Here is a 16,783-nt window from a genome sequence, read left to right as displayed (position 1 = left end):
ATTTAACATCAGAATCACAGATACAGAACTGTGGGTGACCTAGAGTGTGCGCACGTGTGTGCTCAGTTGCTCGGTCGTGTCCAGCTCTTTGCAACTCTGTGGACTACAGGCCACCAGGCTCCTCTGTCCATGGGGTTTTTCCAGGCAGGCAAGAATACTGGAGTGGGTTGCCATTTCCTTCCCTGGGATATTTTCCCCACCCAGGGATCAAACCTAAGTCTCCTTCGTTGACAGGCGGATCTGTACCATTGAAGCACCACCTGTGAAGCCCTGATCTAGAGTATCCTAAAGAATATTTTTATAATCCTGATACTAATCCATATTATCTAAATTTATTGCTTAACTACTGTGATAATTGGGGGGGGGAGCAAAATTCACTGGTACAGAAAAAAAAATTAATGAAAGTTAAAAAAAAGTATCTGTAAACAATGTTGATACTTATCTACATTATCCAAATTTATTACTTAAATATTCTGATAATTGAGAAAAAAACCAAAATCCACTGGTGCAGAAAAAATAATGAAAGTAAAAAAAAGTATCTATAAGCAGCGTTGTTTTTGCAGCCAGTTAAGCCGACTGTGCCCTTTCCCCGTGGGGGCCCAGTGTGCAGTGGCTGCAGACGGCAGCCTCCTTGGCAGTGTGTGCACTTGTTCCCTGTACAGGCTGCCCTAAGGGACCTTGGAGACAACTCTTTCTAGTGGGCATTCATGACTGGCCTGCTGTCCCCAGTCTATCCCTGGGTTGGGAGGATCCCCTGGAGAAGGAAATGGCAACCCACTCCAGAACCCTTGCCTGGAGAATCCCATGGACAGAGGAGCCTGGTAGGCTACAGTCCATGGGGTCGCAAAGAGTCGGACACGACTGAGCAACTTCACTTTCACTTTCATAAGCAATGTTGTTACTGTTCTGTTAACCTTTCCCAACATGTGAATGAGCAAAGCATAAAGCTAACAACTGAATTCAATATATTAGGAAAATTTCACTATTAAAAAGACCATACAAATACATGATATTTCTTTCTATTAGCAGTTGATGTATTCTAAACCTAAATTCATGTTTCATATGAAGCATTGAATTGATATAGTTAAGTAATAAATTTAGATAACATAGGTTAGTATCAGCATTGTTTACAGATACTTTGTTTGTTTTTCAATTATCAGAATAGTGAAGTAATAGATTTAGATAATATAGATTAGTATCAGGATTACAGAGGTCATCTAAAATAGTCATAGTCAACACTTAGAGGATGCCATCTGCATACACATATACACACCCAATGTAGCTTAAGTGTATTAATTGCATTGCATTAGACCTCCCTGGTGGCCCAGTGATGAAGAATCTCCCTGCGCACGCGGGGGATGTGGGTTTGACCCCTGGTCTGGGAAGATCCCACGTGCCTTGGGGCAGCTGAGCCTGTGAGCCGCAGCTGCTGGAGGTCTCGGGCGTAGAGCCTGTGCTCTGCAACAGAGACCTAGCGCAGCCAGAACTAAAGTGAAAATGAGTGAGTGCACAGAATTCACTTTTAAATGAAGCGTGTCACGTAGACTTAGAAGATGTGATTTACTTTCACAGAGGAACAGAAAATGGAGTTATGTTGAAAATTTTTTTTTTAAATGGAGTTATGTTGAAAATCCTGGTATTCAAAAAGGTATTTCTTCTGTGAAGAGCCTTATGAACAAAAGGAAAGTCTTTTAAAAGATTGGAGACACTATTTTTGTGAATGGCACATTCTGGGTTTATGGGTATTGGTTGCTCCCCGCATGGGAGATGAAGGATTTCTACAGATACGTTCCTGGTATCTTCTGTCCCCTCAACCTCCCAGTTTTATTAATTTCACTGTCATTTTGAAAAGGGAAAGTTTTGTAATAATTCAGTTGGTTTCCCAAATTCTCTCCATAATTTTACCTCAGAACTATATTGGGATGCATTAAAAATAATGAAATAGTGCCATTTGTAGCAACATGGATGGGCTTAGCGATGATCATATGAGGTGAAGTAAGCCAGACAGATAAAGTGCCACCTGATGCCACTTACATGTGGAGTCTAAAAACTACAGCAAGCTAGTGACTGTCACAGGTGGAAATCAGGCTCACAGATACGGGGAGCAGACTGGTGGTTACCAGTGGCAAGGGGAGGAGGGACAATGCAGGACTTGGGACTCTTGTTTTTAATCAGCACGAAGCACCTTAAATAGGCTTACGCTGACTTCCTTTAGAACCTTAAAAGGTATAATAATGAGCGTTGTTCATTTTACAGAGAGTGTTTTGTATTTTGTTGTAGGTCTGTCATAGTGAAGTCGCTTAGTTGTGTCCGACTCTTTGCAACCCCATGGACAGTAGCCAACCAGGCTCCTCTGTCCATGGGATTTTCTAGGCAAGAATACTGGAGTGGATTGCCATTTCCTTCTCCAGGGGATCTTCCCAACCCAGGGATCGAAGCCGGGTCTCCTGCATTGTAGGCAGATGCTTTACCGTCTGAGCCAGCAAGTCTGTCCTAAACTAATGAATACCCGCTCTAGTAGGGCCTGTGATGCGTGTGCCATATGGTTGTGCTTGTCGTAAAGTAACCTAGTATCTGGCCCTCAGTTTACAGCTACGGATCGCAACACGGGGTGCTGAGCAGCTAGTGGAGGGGGGCAGGATGGTGTACTCTACGTGTTCGCTGAATCCCATCGAGGATGAAGCCGTCATAGCGTCTCTACTGGAAAAGAGTGAAGGTAAGTGCGTGATGGATCTTTAGGAAAATGTATTTCAGAACCTTTATTGCTGTGGTGCATTCTCCTGTAGACTTTTTCTAACTTTGTTCACGGACATTAGCTTGTATGATTAGTCCATAAACCCTACAATGAGGTGTATGTGTGCTTGTCAAGTCGCTTCAGTCGGGTCCGACTCTTTTCAAGCCTATGGACTGTAGCCCGCCAGGCTTCTCTGTCCATGGGATTCTCCAGGCACGAATACTGGAGTGGGTTGCAGTGCCCTCCTCCAGGGGAACGTCCCAGACAAGCCCACCTCTCTTATGTCTCCGGCATTGACAGGCAGGGTCTCTGCCACTAGCGCCACTCGGGAATCCTCAAAATGAGGTAGCCCTGATTACAGACATGCTTCTGTAATGAATTTGTCATTTTCCATGAGAAATGAGTTTTGCCTGTTTTCTTTCTATAAGTTTGAAAGGTGGTATCAGATCCTTTACCACACCGTTGCATTTTTAAAAAGTTTTAATTGTGGTAAAACACACTTAATTTGAAATTATACAGTTAATTTAAAACATGCAGTTCACCAGCGTAACTGCGTTCACTCCGTTGTGTAGCCAGGCTCCCGAGCTCTTGATCTTGCAAATGAACTTCTAGGCCCTTTGAGCAGCTCCCCCATATCCCCCTGCCCCAGCCCTCCCTGCTGTATTTTCCGTCTCTGTGTGTGACTGCTCTAGGTATCACCTCTGAGCGGAATTCTGCAGCATTTTTTTGTGTGACCGACCGGCTTATTTAGGATCATGTCCCCAAAGTTTATTCACGTTAGATGATATACTCTCAGAATTTCCCTCGTTTTTAAGGCTGAAGATACTCATTGTATGTTTAGACTGTACTTTGTTCATTCATTGATCTGTCGGTGACACTTGGGTCGCTTCCACGTTTTAGTTGCTGTGATAACGCTGCTTTGCACCTGGCTATACCAGCGACTCTTGAAAGACCCTGCTCTCAGTTCTTTTGGGTGTATACGTGAGTGAAATTGCTGCAGCCTGTGGTGATCCTGTGTTTATTTGTTGAGGACCCACAATGCTTTTTCCACAGCAGCCGCACCATTTTATGTCTCTACCAACAGTGCACAGGTTTTCCAGCTCCTCTGCATCCTCACCAGCACTCGCCATTTTCTGCTTTCTTGACTATTAACCATCCCAATGGGAGGGAGGTCTTACCACACTGTTTTACGCTGAGGGACCAGACATAACGTTTCATGTTTTCATGTCAAATATTTCTCCTTTTATGTTTTTGCTGAAATGTTAATCTTTTCCATCAAATTCTCCTTAAAGCAAATAGTGGGAAATTTAAAACTAATTACATCTCCTGAATAGAATGCTACTTGCGTATGAAGTAGGTTGAAATGTAGATCCTGAAACTGGTGTGCATTTCCTGAGATGGTGTCCACGACTGTCTCAGCTTCTGTTACATTCTTCTCTGGCTGAAAGGCCTGTGCTGTGAGGTCAGCCCTCCTGTTCTCACCTTTGCGGTCCTTTCAGTTTGAATTTCCTGTGTCGTATTTTGTTTCGCTACCCTTATCTGAGACTTGATTTCTGTGTCGTGTTTTCCATATGGAAAAGCTCCACACTTTTGGTGGTGCTCTATTTCAGAAGGCCGGTAAAGAGAAAGGTCACGGGTGATGTAATTTGACAGTAACTGAGAGTCCTGTTCCCTGAGCACCCTCTCACTGGGCAGGTGGGTCTTCCGTCTGCGTTTTGCTGTCACAGCTGTCTCTTTGCACATGGTTGCTCCAGACCACATCGTGGGTGTCTCATTCCCATGTTCCATCAGAGGCATGTGTGTAGACGTGGCTTCATCAGACAGTGACTTTTGCTGGGTCTTGTCCTCTGCATCTGCTGGGGATCTTAACTGCAGGGGTGGGGCCCCCACCTGAACGTCCTCAGACCCAGCAGAGGGGATAGGTGGCCAGTAGGCGTTCAGTCAGTGCTCGCTTCTGACCCAGATGCTAGCAGAGAGTCACCGCTGAGCCAGGGCAGCGTTGGACTGAGAAAACCAGCTTCCGTGTTTGCACTGTTACCTGGTGTTCGCGTTTAGGAGCCGGGATGTTTGGATGCCCCGTGGCGGCCGGTGTGACGCTTTTGTCGACGTTTCTCCCTGTCGGACCTCCGCCTTGGGGATTCTTCGGCTTTGTTTTCATGAGCCCTGCGTTTTTCACAGCTTCCACGGAGCTGTGTTGGATTTTCCTTTTTGTGAGGCTGTCCATGGATCTGTCTGTGGGTTGTGGTGGGTAGTTCATCTGAGAGGTTTCCTGTAACGGCCCCAGAGTAGAGCTTCTTGTAATGGCGCTCCTATGAACACCACTTTAGAAGGGGGCTGTCGTCCTGATGGCCGTTTTAGAAAACCAGCTTGGACCTGAAGCTGAATGTTTAAAAATGTCCACAGTTTCATCGTGTTGCTTTTTGGATCGGTATGTTTGTTCGAGATAAAGGCATGCAGACGCAGGTCATTCCTTGGTGTGACTGGAGACCAGGAGCCGGCCGAGCGCAGGGTCCCGCCCTGTGTGCGTTTCTAGGCCGCCTGCGTGGCCGCGCCTCGGGCGCAGTGTGGACTCTGCAGCTGATTCCTGCAGCAGCTCCCGTGCTGCCCTTCACCCACGTGGCAGCACTTGCTCTAAGTGTGCAGGTCCGTGGGCTTGAGTGACTCTTGATGCTACGCTGTGGAGAAGAGCTCATTTACAGTCAGTCCTTGACCCACCCCAGAAGTCTCTGATCTGCTCTGTCTGGGTGGGTCTGGCCTCCCGGGACAGTCTGTAAACAGGATCTTAGAGTGTGCGATCTTTTACAGCTGTTTCCTTTCACTGGGATAACGGGAGTTTTTGTTTTGCTGTTGACCCGCAGGTGCTTTGGAGCTCGCCGACGTGTCTTCAGAGTTGCCAGGACTGAAGTGGGTGCCTGGGCTCTCGCAGTGGAAGGTAGTCTCCCGCCAGGACTCTGGCTCAAAAGGGCGGGTCAACTTACTAGGCCTCTTAGAGTCGTGAGAATTTTAAAGCATCCACTCTAGGGTAACTTGAATAAATGGTTCATTTGATTATGCAACTTAGAATCAGTTTCAGAATTATGTTTAATGACAAACGGTACGTTTATACAAATATTTCTGGCAGTGGAAGTTTTCCTGCCTTTATTCTGTAATCACGAGTCAGCTTTGTTTATGTACAAGTATAGCTTTGCTTTCTTCCCTTTTAATTGGCTGGGATTCCAAGCTTTGTTTCCAGTAGGAAGCAATTCACTTCTCAGTATTAGCCCAGGAACGGTCTGAGGCTTGTTTTATAAAAGAAAGAGAGAAAAAATAACCCGCTTGGAAAATGAAAATGCCACCTCATAGAATGAGTGTCCTGGTTCATGGAATAAAAGATGGTGTCATTTCTTTCCTTGCAAACCGTCCTCCTCTCTTTAGGGAGAAATGAGACGTGCCATCTCTTGAGAGCTTCCCCACCCCCTCCTCTGGCTTTCTCTGCTCTCAGATGGGCTGGTCATTGAGTCCCAACCCTCTGGCCCTGCAGGTGATGACGAAAGATGGGCAGTGGTTCACATCCTGGGACGATGTCCCCCACAACAGACACACCCAGATCCGGCCGACCATGTTCCCCCCGAAGGACCCTGAGAAGCTCCAGGCCATGCACCTGGAGCGCTGGTGAGTTTCCTGGGAGATGCGTCTCGGGCGTTTCCTGCATGGGCTGTGCTGTGCCCTTGGCTGAACTTTTGGACCTGAACTTTTCAGCAAGTAAGGTTCTCAGTGTCTCCTAGCTGCTGGTAGCAAGCAGCTGTGTTGTAAACTTAAAAAAACAAACCGGTGTGAACGTAAATGGCGATGTTCTAGACATTGCGTTATCAACTCCTTACAGGTGACACACTGCCGTTCTCTCAGTGAGGGTTGTGTGTTGTATTGTGAGTAATATATTGTGTTATGAGATTGTATTTTGGATCAGTTAAACAGGGTAAGTTGTGTATGCGTGTGCTTATTCAGTCTTAGAATATTACCACATCATCAGAACACTGGAGGCTTCTTTGTGGCGGTGTTGGTGAAGAAGGCTTCGATGCCGTGGAATAAGCGTCCTCCAAAGGTAAGCGTCTCCCGGGACAGCAGAGCGTGCTGTGTGGCCTTGCTAACCGGTGAGGCAGGAGCTGACCACGGAGCATGTTTGCAGGGTGGAGGGCCGTTGGGTGTTCTTGTGTGTGTGGTGGTGATGGTGTCCTTATATTTTTGAGTTTTCCAAAAAGCACCAATTTCTTAAAACTTTTAATTAAAGTCGCTCAGTTGTGTCTGACTCTTTGTGACCCCATGGACTGTACCATCCATGAAATTCTCCAGGCCAAAATACTGGAGTGGGTAGCCTTTCCCTTCTCCAGGGCATCTTCCCAACCCAGGGATTGAACTCAGGTCTCCCACATTGCAGGCAGATTCTTTACCAGCTAAGCCACAGGGAAGCCCAAGAATACTGGAGTGGGTGGTCTTTCCCTTCTCCAGGGGATCTTCCCAACTCAGGGATGGAACCCAGGTCTCTCCCGCATTGCAGGCGGATTCTTTACCAGCTGAGCCACCTTATAAGGGAAGTGGAAAAGGTGGAGTTTGGGAATTGCATGGGCTATGGTCCTTGGAGTAGACACGGACTGCAGAGTCGGACGTGACTGAGCGACTTAACACACACACACCTTTCTTCTGCATCTTCAACTTGCTTCTTTAATAAAACTTGAAGAGGCGTGAAGACTGCTCTGTGGCTCAGTCAGAATCCCTGCTGGTGGTGTCTGAGCCCTGCGTTCCCACGGGTGGTTTTCAGCTGGGACAGCTCTGCCAGCCGCAGGCCGGCAGCCTTTCCCTTGGCCGTGAGGGGCAATGCCAGGCTGTCCAGGCCTGCCTCAGGTGGACGTGGGCAGGGCTGATCCGTCATAATGAACCTCAGCCGCCCCCAGGGTTGTGTGAGGGAGGCCATGAGGCAGAGAGGTGGGGAGAGGGCAGCTGCTGCTCTTTTATTTTTTTTAAATAATTTTATTTATTTGTTTTTGGCTGTGCTGGGCCGTCTTTGCCATGAAGGCTTTTCTCTAGTCACTGTATGGAGGCGTCTCTGCAGCGGGTTCTCTTGTCGAGGAGCACAGGCTCCAGGAAGTGTGCATGGGCTCGTGAGTTGTGGCTCGCAGGCTCAGTAATCGTGGCCCGCGGGCTTAGTTGCTTGGAGGCCTGTGGGGTCTCCCCGAACCCCTGGCGGGTGAATTCTTTACCCCTAGCCACCAGGGAACCCCGAGGGCAGCCTCTGAGTCTTAACTCAGGCTTGTGGTGTGAAGCGCGGTACACCCCTTTGTCAGCGTGCGGTGGGACTTGATAGCTCGTCCATCAGCATGCCTCCTGTTGCCGTGGACTGGGGCCTGGGGTCACTGTCAGCGGGGCTCTAATTTCTTCGGGTCCGTGTGGGAAGATGAGGACCGGTGGTGCTTATAGCCTTCGGAGAAACAGAAGCCAACCATTCTCTAGGGTATGGCTCATCCAGGTCGATGCCTGCAGGCACAGCCTCATGGCGAGGTGACGCGGCGCTTCCGAGCAGTCGTCCTGGGGCTTGTGAGGCTGGAGAGGGTCCCCTGGAGGCAGGGCTCCTGCCTCTCACAGCCCTTGGTCCCCGTCAGGAGAGGAGGCGTGGAGCTCACAGCCGGGCGCTCAACATGTGAACGCCGACCTCGTCTGCAACTGAATCATCTTGCAACTGTTGCCTTACATTACATGTGATTTTCATGCAGTCACAATGTTACTAATGAAGTAGTTTGTATGCTTTCGTTCTGAGACTTAAAAACTGTGAATTTTGCACTCTGAGATCCATCTTACTTTGCACTGGTCACATTTGACCTGGTCAGAGCACTCGTGAGCCCACCTAGCATGGCGCTGCTGGGGCCGCGTGATAAGACTGGGGGCCTTGGTCTTCAGGACGCCATTGTCCCGTTGAAGCGATGCAGAGTGTGAACGCTGCTGGAGCTGGGGCCGGGGCGAGGCATGCGGACAGAGTGCTGTTGGTGTCATTGTGAGGGCGCCGGGTCAGATCTCAGCATTGCGCCCAACAGAAGGAGCTTCCTGGGTCAAGGGGCGCGGGAAGGGGGCTCTGGAAAGCAGGCGGTTTCCAGACTTGAGGGGCGGGGTGGAAAGGACACACAGCCTTGCTAACCTTGGCAGAGGATTTGGGGGTTTGTTCTTTGTTTGCCTTTTTCTTTTACAATTAAACCACGTTTCTGGGAGGCAGTGTTGCACAGCGTTACAGAACCTTACCAGCCTGTCCGCTTAATAGCTTTGTGAACCTGACAGACGTGTTGGACTTTCCCGTGTACATAACCTGATTTGTAAACTCACTTCATAAGGGTTGGGAAATACCACTTTTACCAGCCTGGTGACTTGTTAGAAAGGACGTACAGTTTTAAAGAAGGTTACCAAGTTGAGATGTAATGGACACAGACCATCGTGTCGGCTCAGGGGCACCAGGGTGATTCTGTGCACATACACCTGGTTGTGCGGTGTCTTTTCCCAAGGTGAGAGCTTTTAAGGTCTCTCATAGCAAGTTTGAAGTATATAAGCAGCGTTGTTACCAGTAGGCCCTGTGCTGTGTGTCACGCGATCTTTTGTTGTCTAAGATCTTACATAAGGTATACGTAAAAAGTTAACGGCAGTAAGACACTTTGCTCATTTTTCGGCAAGTGGTCCCTCCATCGTGGGAGGTGCACTTCATCTTTCTTCCGTTGGGCCCTGGAGCGTTTCCACTCTCCTCTCTGAGTCCTTGTCTTTCTTCTCGGCCCTGTGTAGCGTGTCTGGAAGCGTGTGACTCACCGCACAGAGCAGATGCCTGGCAGAATTTCTGGGTGAAGACAGGCCGGTGTTGCTGGCCCCCGCTAAGAAACAGGAAGTTAAAACTAGACTCTGTGCCCATGAATTCTGCTTATAATAGCAGATTTAAAATACTTTTTTAAAGAATCCTGTTGTCTGTCTTTTGCATGTGAATTGCTGTATTCGTTCGGGTGGGTTTTGTGGCCCTGGAATCTTCCCTGCCTGTATCAGGACAGAGGCAGTTGCTGTCCCAGTGTTAACGAGCGTGTCCCTGTCCAGCTGCAGGGTGAGCTGGCAGAGCCGCGGGCCCCCGTCCCCCCAAGCCCTGCGGAGCCCATGGCGGGCTGCACCTCTGACACCTCGGAGCTGGAGAGCAAGCTGGCACCTGGCATCAGCGACACAGGAGCAGTGGAGAGAGCGGAGAACATGGACAGCAGTGGGAGTAAGAGGGACGGCGTGTGCGGGTGAGGACCGCTGCGTCGTGGCCTTGGCGCCCCAGCGTCTGCCCAGCCCTCGGGGTTCAGCAGGGTCCGGGTGGCGGCTTCGCAGGGGCGAGCAGGTCCTGGCTGTGTGGGCCCCGGGGCTGATAACCGCAGGGGATGGACGCCTTGGATCGTCCTCCGCAAGGAAGAGACCCGCGTCCCTGCAGGGCGGGGTGGGGCTGCGGGGAGGATTGGGCTGGAGGGACTACTGCGACCCCTCGCTGACGGATGCCCTCATCCCATACCCGCCTCAGCCCTCCTCCATCCAAGAAAATGAAGCTGTTTGGGTTTAAGGAAGATCCCTTTGTGTTTATTCCCGAAGACGACCCGCTGTTTCCACCTATCCAGTAAGGATTCGTTCGGCCTGTTACAATTCCTTGTTTATGTTTACCGTGGGGTTAAATGCACACGTGGTCACATGTAACCGTAGTTGTTCTTTTAGCTCCTATTTAATTGCCTGTGAGAGCTGGGGGAAGCTTTAGAGGGTGTTTACCAAACCCTTCAGTTTAAGGTGAGCAGTAATCAGAGAATGCTGGACCCCTGAAGGCAGAGATGACGGAGATGGGGACTCTGGACTGGGGGCCCGAGTGGGAAGCCCTCGGTGGGGGTCTGTGGCCAGGGCGCCCCACCTTGCTGCTGGTTAGGGAGGGTTGGTCGGGTGGGGTTTCTGGGTCGATCACAGGGGAAAGGTGCTCAGGATATCTGTCGGGTTCACTTCTTCCTTGTCGGTTAAATTTAGCATCTGTGAACCAAAGTGCTCACATATGCTGTCCTGTAGATGACTGGTCCTTTGCCTGTGTTTGTGAAAATCCCTCCTAAAATGTCCGTGAAGGGGGAGTGTTCTCAGGTGTGTTGTTGGAATTCGGGGGAGACGCTGTGCCTGTGAACGCAGGTCCTGGATCCAGGAGGTGCAGGCCAAGCGGGGGACGTTAGGGTTAGACAGTGGGCATCCAGGGCAGAGCCCCCGGCCCTGAACCACACGAGCGTGAGACGTTAGACCATGCAGGGGCGGGACGCCACAAGGCTGGCGTCACGTTTGAGCTGAACCCTCGTAACCAGCTGTGTCTCTTTCACAGGAAGTTTTATGCTTTGGATCCCTCGTTCCCAAAGACGAATCTGTTAACCCGTACCACGGAAGGAAAGAAGAGGCAGCTCTACATGGTGTCCAAGGAGCTGAGAAACGTGCTGCTGAACAACAGCGAGAGGATGAAGGTGGGGTCCCGGCCACGGAGGGCCGTCCTTTCTTGCTGCTCCCGCTTTGTTGGAGGGGCCAGGGCCCAGCTGCCCGCCCGGGGGTCTCAGAGCCGCCAGTGGTCACAGGTCGCCTGCCTAGGGGTCTCAGAGCCACCAGTGGGTGCGGGCCGCCCTTCTGGGGGTCTTAGAGCCACCAGTGGGCGCGGGCCGCCCTTCTGGGGGTCTCAGAGCCACCACTGGGTGCGGGCCGCCCGCCCAGGGGTCTCAGAGCCACCATTGGGTGCAGGCCGTCCGGCCGCGTCCTTCCCGCCATCTGTGTCGTGGGGCACCGGGGCCTGCCTGCTGCTCTGTGGGCCTTGGTTTCGTGTGTTCTTAACGGTAGCCTTTAGGGCCTGCATTTACTTGCTGAACTGTGTTCCCAGCTCATTTCCCTCTCGCCTGTTTGTTTCACACGGCCTACCTCTGTGTGGTCTGGAGGTCCTGGGCGTCACATATTCTCAGGACAGGGCTCGGACACTGTCCTTTCCCAGGGGCCCACCGGGGTTTCCAGGGTGATGGCAGCCTTGCTCCTGATGGCCCGTGGACCACATGCATTTCTTGTGTTCTCAGAGTTTCCTAGTTTTAGTGTCTTATTTAAGTGCTAATTATTGGGCTTCCCTGGTGGCTCAGTGGTTAAAAAAAAAAATCCACCTGCCAATGCGGGAGACATGGCTTTGATCCCTGGGGCAGAAAGATCCTCTGGAAAAGGAAATGGCAACCCACTCCAGTATTCTTGGCTGGGAAATCCATGGTCAGAGGAGCCTGGCAGAATACAGTCCATGGGGTCTCAAAAAGTCGGACAGGACTTCGCAACTGAGCGCATACACACGCGTGTGCTAAGTGTTAGTATAAGCCATGTAAAGCAGAACCGCTTGAGGACTTCAGTCAGGCTGAGAGAGTGTCTGTTTTAGTCAGAGGACCGTGGCGGCCACTTCTTCCCTTCTTTGAGCAGCTGCTGACAGCTTTGTCTGCTCGGGGGCTGACGGAAGGGAGTATTCCCATTGATTTTTCTGACTTCCGCTTTCATGCGTTTGTTTCATCTGTGTTTTCCATCACAGGTCATTAACACTGGGATTAAAGTCTGGTGTCGAAATAACAGCGGTGAAGAGTTCGACTGTGCTTTCCGGTTGGCACAGGAGGTGAGGGCATGGACAGGTGTTTCTGAGCCGGCCTGGTTTCTGCCTCCAGCGGGAGCTCTCGTGGTTTCTGAGCTCTCCTGGGCTGGGGGGTATGTCTGCCTGTGCGACCCCCGTGTCACCGGGGTCCCCCCACCCCCGGGTAGGGGCCGTGCTGAGGGGGCAGACCCCGGGCACCGCCTCACACTGGTCGTCACAGTGATGGGTCTCTGTATCCCCCAGGGAATATATACGTTGTATCCGTTTATTAACTCAAGAATCATCACCGTATCAATAGAAGACGTCCAAGTTCTGTTAACCCAGGAAAACCCGTTCTTTAGGAAGCTCAGCAGCGAGGCCTACAGCCAGGTCAAGGACATGGGTAAGCGGCCTGACGCGAAGACGCAGCCCGTCCTCCCCTGGGGCGGCTCGGCGCTCCCGCCTGCTGGGCCTTTCTTGCCTCCGTGTTCTGCACGCTGAGGCTCGGTTCTCAGGGCCTGCGTCCACCTGCCGAGGGATCTGAGGGACGGAGGCGGTAGTCCCCGCACGCCGATGGGGGATTAGTCCCCGCTCTCCCCGGCCCACCCCTCGCGCCAGCCTGGGCAGGTGTGGGGCCGGCAGATGGGGTGGGGATCTGTGGGCGGGGAAGCCGAGGCCCAGGAGGGCAGCCAGCACAGGATGTGGTTCGTTTGGCGTCTTGGCCAGCCCCCCGCGCTGCAGGGCGCGTCGGGCTCAGCCGGGCTTTCCTGTCTCCCAGCCTTCCACCCTACATCTCTCTAGTGAGGTTTTCAGCTCAGAATGAAAATAGGGCTGCCGGGGATTCTAATTGCATTTGCTTTCTGTTCTCGCTTCCTTCTTTATCGCTGAAGCCGCGTTTCTGGCTCGGTTAGAGGGAGACGGTATAGACGCAGTATTAAAGTCGCGCAGGCACGCCGCGGCCTCCCCTCGCTCGACTCCTCGGGTGGAACCGCGTTCACCGTGGGGGTTGTCGTCAAGGATAAGGGAACTGCTTGGAGTCAGTTTTGTTTTTTTCCTTTTAATCCTGCCTTTAGATGATTGCAGTATGATTTTGACAATTTTTATATGTTCTTTCCCGCTGTTTCTGGGAGTTGGACCAATTATCTTTTTAATCTTGCGTTTTGAGAATTAAGCAGTGGTTAATCCCCATCTCCCTGCGCCCGAAAGAGCCTTGCAGAGTGGCCGAATCCCTGAGCGCTCTGACTCCACTGTCTCCACGGCCCCACTTGGTACCTGGTGTGGGGCAGCCTGGTGGGCTTCTAAAGAAAGGCCTCTGGCCTCCTCCGAGACCCCTGAGACCTAGCATCTAGGTTCTCTCCTCTGGGCCCGTGAACAAGGGCAGCAGAGGCGTCTGGGCCCGGAGGGCTCAAGCAGCGGTGTCTGTTTCTCTTCCAGCCAAGGGCAGCGTCGTCCTGAAGTATGAGCCGGACCCCACGTAAGTGAGATGCTCCGCCCTCGAAGCCTCCGCGTTCTGTGGGAGAGGGCAGGGTTGTGTCTTAGAAGCCTTTCAGAACTGCAGTGTTCCCGGGTGTCACCGTGACGATCCTCTTTATGAAGCACCTATGCATGTTTGTTCAGAGGATAAAGCGAAGGGTCAGTGTAAAGACGGGCCGTTAAGAGAGGCTGCGTTCTCCCACGCCTGCCGGCCGTGTCCGGTGCTGTTGCCCTGCCCGTGGGGGCGGCCGTGCCAGCCGCCATGGCCCCCAGGACCACCGCTCAGTGACACCCCTCACAGGAGGGTGTGGTTCCGGGTGGTCCGCACTTGCCAGAAACGGGACAGGGGACTTGAGTGCTGGCCCGGGGCCCTCAGCGGGGTGGGGGTGGCCGAGTCAGCATCTGCACCCCAGCTGGTCCCCACTCAGCAGCTGCCTCTGACAAAACGCTGCCTCCCGAAGAGGAGAGAGAACAGGCCCTGGGCTGGAGAGCGGTTTGGGCAGCTCATCCCGAGGCAGGCCTTGGCCTGACTGGGTGGTGGGAGGGAAGCTGGGGGCCCAGCCCCTGAGGTGGAGCCAGCGGCGGGGCCTGGCCTCAGGGGGCTCTGCACCGCCTAGGGTGGAGGGGGCAGGTCAGTTTTAAGATATTAGTATTTGGGCGGCTCACAGAAAATTTAAAATGGGCAGTTTTAAGGTGTGGGTTCAGTGTTCCATGTACGCTGGTTTCTGCCAGTTGAAGTACTCAGGTGAAAAGAGCTTCAGGAATTAGATGTTTTTTTTTTTAAGGAAGAAAACTGGAGTATGAGAATTGTGTTAGGTTTTTCTTTCATCGTTTTTTTAGTCAACTAAAATTGTTCTAAAAAAATAGAAAGTTCCGATAGATTTCTGTCTCTCTGTTTTAGTGGTTTTTCTTACTCGTTCAGGCCTTTCTCATCTTTTTCTGTTTGTTTTTTCTTAGTTATTACTTAAACCCTTGTTTGGTTCTTGCTCCGCCTGCATCACTGATGCCTGTCGCCAGTGGGCTTGGGACACGTGTTTATTTAACGAGGACTTTAGGAGCTCAAAAACTAGACCAGAGTCTCCTGCGAAAGGAGCTAAACAGCGCGTGTGGCCCACAGTGACAGGCACCGTGCTGGGTAAGGGGCACCCAAGTGGCACCGACTGTCAGTGCCCTCCTCCCTAGGACAGGCCGGCGCGTCACGGCTGTGTTGTCAGGGGTGCGGACCCAGACCCGGTTGTCGGGAGCCTCGAGTGTGGGGAGGGCGGGTGCCCTGGTCCCCGACCCTGAGCCCCTGCCATCCCGGCTCCGGGCCGTGTCATCCAGCCTCTGGGGGCCTCGGTGTGCTCGTGTGTCCGGATGGGCTGTGAGGGACAGGGCTGCGTGCCTTGTTGGTCAGTAGGCAGGGAGGCGTAGGGATAGGCCTTCAGACTTGAGAGGGCGCAGGTGCCTGCAGATGCTCACGGTGAGAGTGCTGGACGTCTGCAGACTTGGGGGCTCGCCCGCGAGTTTGTAGAGGGAGACACTGGCCAGCCTGAGGGCCTTGGCGGTATTCGAGTCGGGAGGAGGGACGCCCGTAGGAGGGCAGACCGGCTTGCGGGTGGCTGTGGGCGCGGTCGTCTGCGCTGGCCTCTGAGGCTGCCGTGAGCAGACGAGGACCGCTAACCGGGAGCCGCTCTGTGCGCAGGAAGCCGGACACGCTGCAGTGCCCCATCGTGCTGTGCGGCTGGCGCGGCAAGGCCTCCGTGCGGACTTTCGTGCCCAGGAACGAGCGGCTGCACTACCTGCGCATGATGGGGCTGGAGGTGCCGGTGGGAAAGAAGCGAGAGGGCGCCGCTGCGGCGCCCGGTGCGGCCAGCCCCGCGGAGCCGGAAGACGGGCCGGGTGCGGGCAGCCCCGCCGAGCCGGAACACGGGCCGGGTGCGGGCAGCCCCGCGGAGCCGGAAGTCGGGGCCGGTGCTGAGCAAGAGGCCGGCCCGGACGCCTCCTCAGGCGGGGACCCGGCGGAGGCTGGCCTGCCCCGGTGAGCCGCGGGGGCCCCGCCGGGGTTGCCCCGAAGACCAGATCTAGGACGTGCCTGTGAAGACGGAGCTGACAGGAGGCCTGGTCTCGGAATGATCCCAGGACTGCCTTCACGTGGAGCTGACAGAAAGTATCTTTGTAGCTTGTTAGTAAGTGCTCACTTTGTATCTTCAGCAAAGTTGATCCGCTGTGCCTGTTGCCGGGAACAGACTTGGATCATTCGAAGTCTTACTCTGCCACGAAATGCAGCTGCCCTGGCAGGAAGTTTCAGGTCCCCTTTGTTATGCCTGTATCGGTCTTAAGGCCCAGAACCTCTTTTAAGTGTTATTTATAGAGAGAATCTGTCACTCCTTCCAGGTCATTGGAAGACTCCTGTCAGCTTTAATAATTGTATTGAGTTGCACATGAGTGTGACGTTAGTATGCGGTGGGGTTAACATCTGAAGTGTCAGATGACTTCCTGTGCCTTTGTAATAAAGGATAAAACAAACTTTATCTCACAGTAAGAGCTTATTGTGAGTTGTGATACTAGTTATGAGGGTTTCGTGTGCTTTGATTGGAATGCTCTGCAATTAAATAATTTTTAAATGGGGTTTGGGATCCTTGGAAAGTTTAAATAAAGAATTATTAATGAAAACATGTATGTGTGTGATTCAAGTTGTACTCCACTTCGTGTGGTAGAAGGAACAGACTTATTTTGGGGCAAATGGAAGTGTTAGAATTAGAAGCTTCTTAGCTGGTGGAGGGAATGTTAATGTGAAGACGTGAAGTCACTCGGTCATGACTGCAGCCCGCCAGGCTCCCCCGTCCATGGTATTCTCCAGGCAAGAACACTGGAGTGTGTGGCCATTCCCTTCTGCAGGGGATCTTCCCGACCCAGGGATCGAACCTGTGTCTCTTGCGTTGCAGGCAGATTCTTTACCGTCTGAGCCGCAG

General features: G+C 52.3%; 1 protein-coding gene and 1 non-coding gene across 4 annotated transcripts in view; both read left to right on the top strand.

Moving 5' to 3' along the window:
- NSUN2 (NOP2/Sun RNA methyltransferase 2) overlaps nt 1-16,486 on the top strand; it is a 33,571-nt gene extending 17,085 nt beyond the window's left edge. For 2 of the 3 annotated variants that reach the window (XM_086361160.1, XM_086361158.1), the window contains 11 exons: nt 2,586-2,716; nt 5,593-5,666; nt 6,255-6,385; nt 6,719-6,815; nt 9,827-10,011; nt 10,284-10,376; nt 11,106-11,241; nt 12,321-12,401; nt 12,621-12,759; nt 13,791-13,830; nt 15,514-16,486. In XM_086361160.1, coding sequence (XP_086217286.1) covers nt 2,586-2,716; nt 5,593-5,666; nt 6,255-6,385; nt 6,719-6,815; nt 9,827-10,011; nt 10,284-10,376; nt 11,106-11,241; nt 12,321-12,401; nt 12,621-12,759; nt 13,791-13,830; nt 15,514-15,853 — 1,447 coding nt within the window. In that variant the 3' untranslated portion in view covers nt 15,854-16,486. The remainder of the gene's footprint in view (nt 1-2,585; nt 2,717-5,592; nt 5,667-6,254; nt 6,386-6,718; nt 6,816-9,826; nt 10,012-10,283; nt 10,377-11,105; nt 11,242-12,320; nt 12,402-12,620; nt 12,760-13,790; nt 13,831-15,513) is intronic. The other variant, XM_086361159.1, reaches the window with a different exon arrangement.
- On the top strand, nt 558-690 carry LOC147350054 (small nucleolar RNA SNORA70). Its single transcript, XR_015149312.1, has one exon. It is a non-coding gene; the product is annotated as a small nucleolar RNA SNORA70 (small nucleolar RNA).
- Nucleotides 16,487-16,783: the final 297 nt, after the last annotated feature.

This window comes from Bos grunniens, chromosome 20 (genome assembly GCF_055505025.1).
Source record: "Bos grunniens cultivar Pamir isolate PY7600 chromosome 20, Bosgru_T2T1.0, whole genome shotgun sequence".
Classification (NCBI taxonomy): Eukaryota; Metazoa; Chordata; class Mammalia; order Artiodactyla; family Bovidae; genus Bos; species Bos grunniens.
The sequence above is the reverse complement of the archived record's forward strand: the minus strand, read 5'-3'. Positions and strand labels throughout refer to the sequence as shown.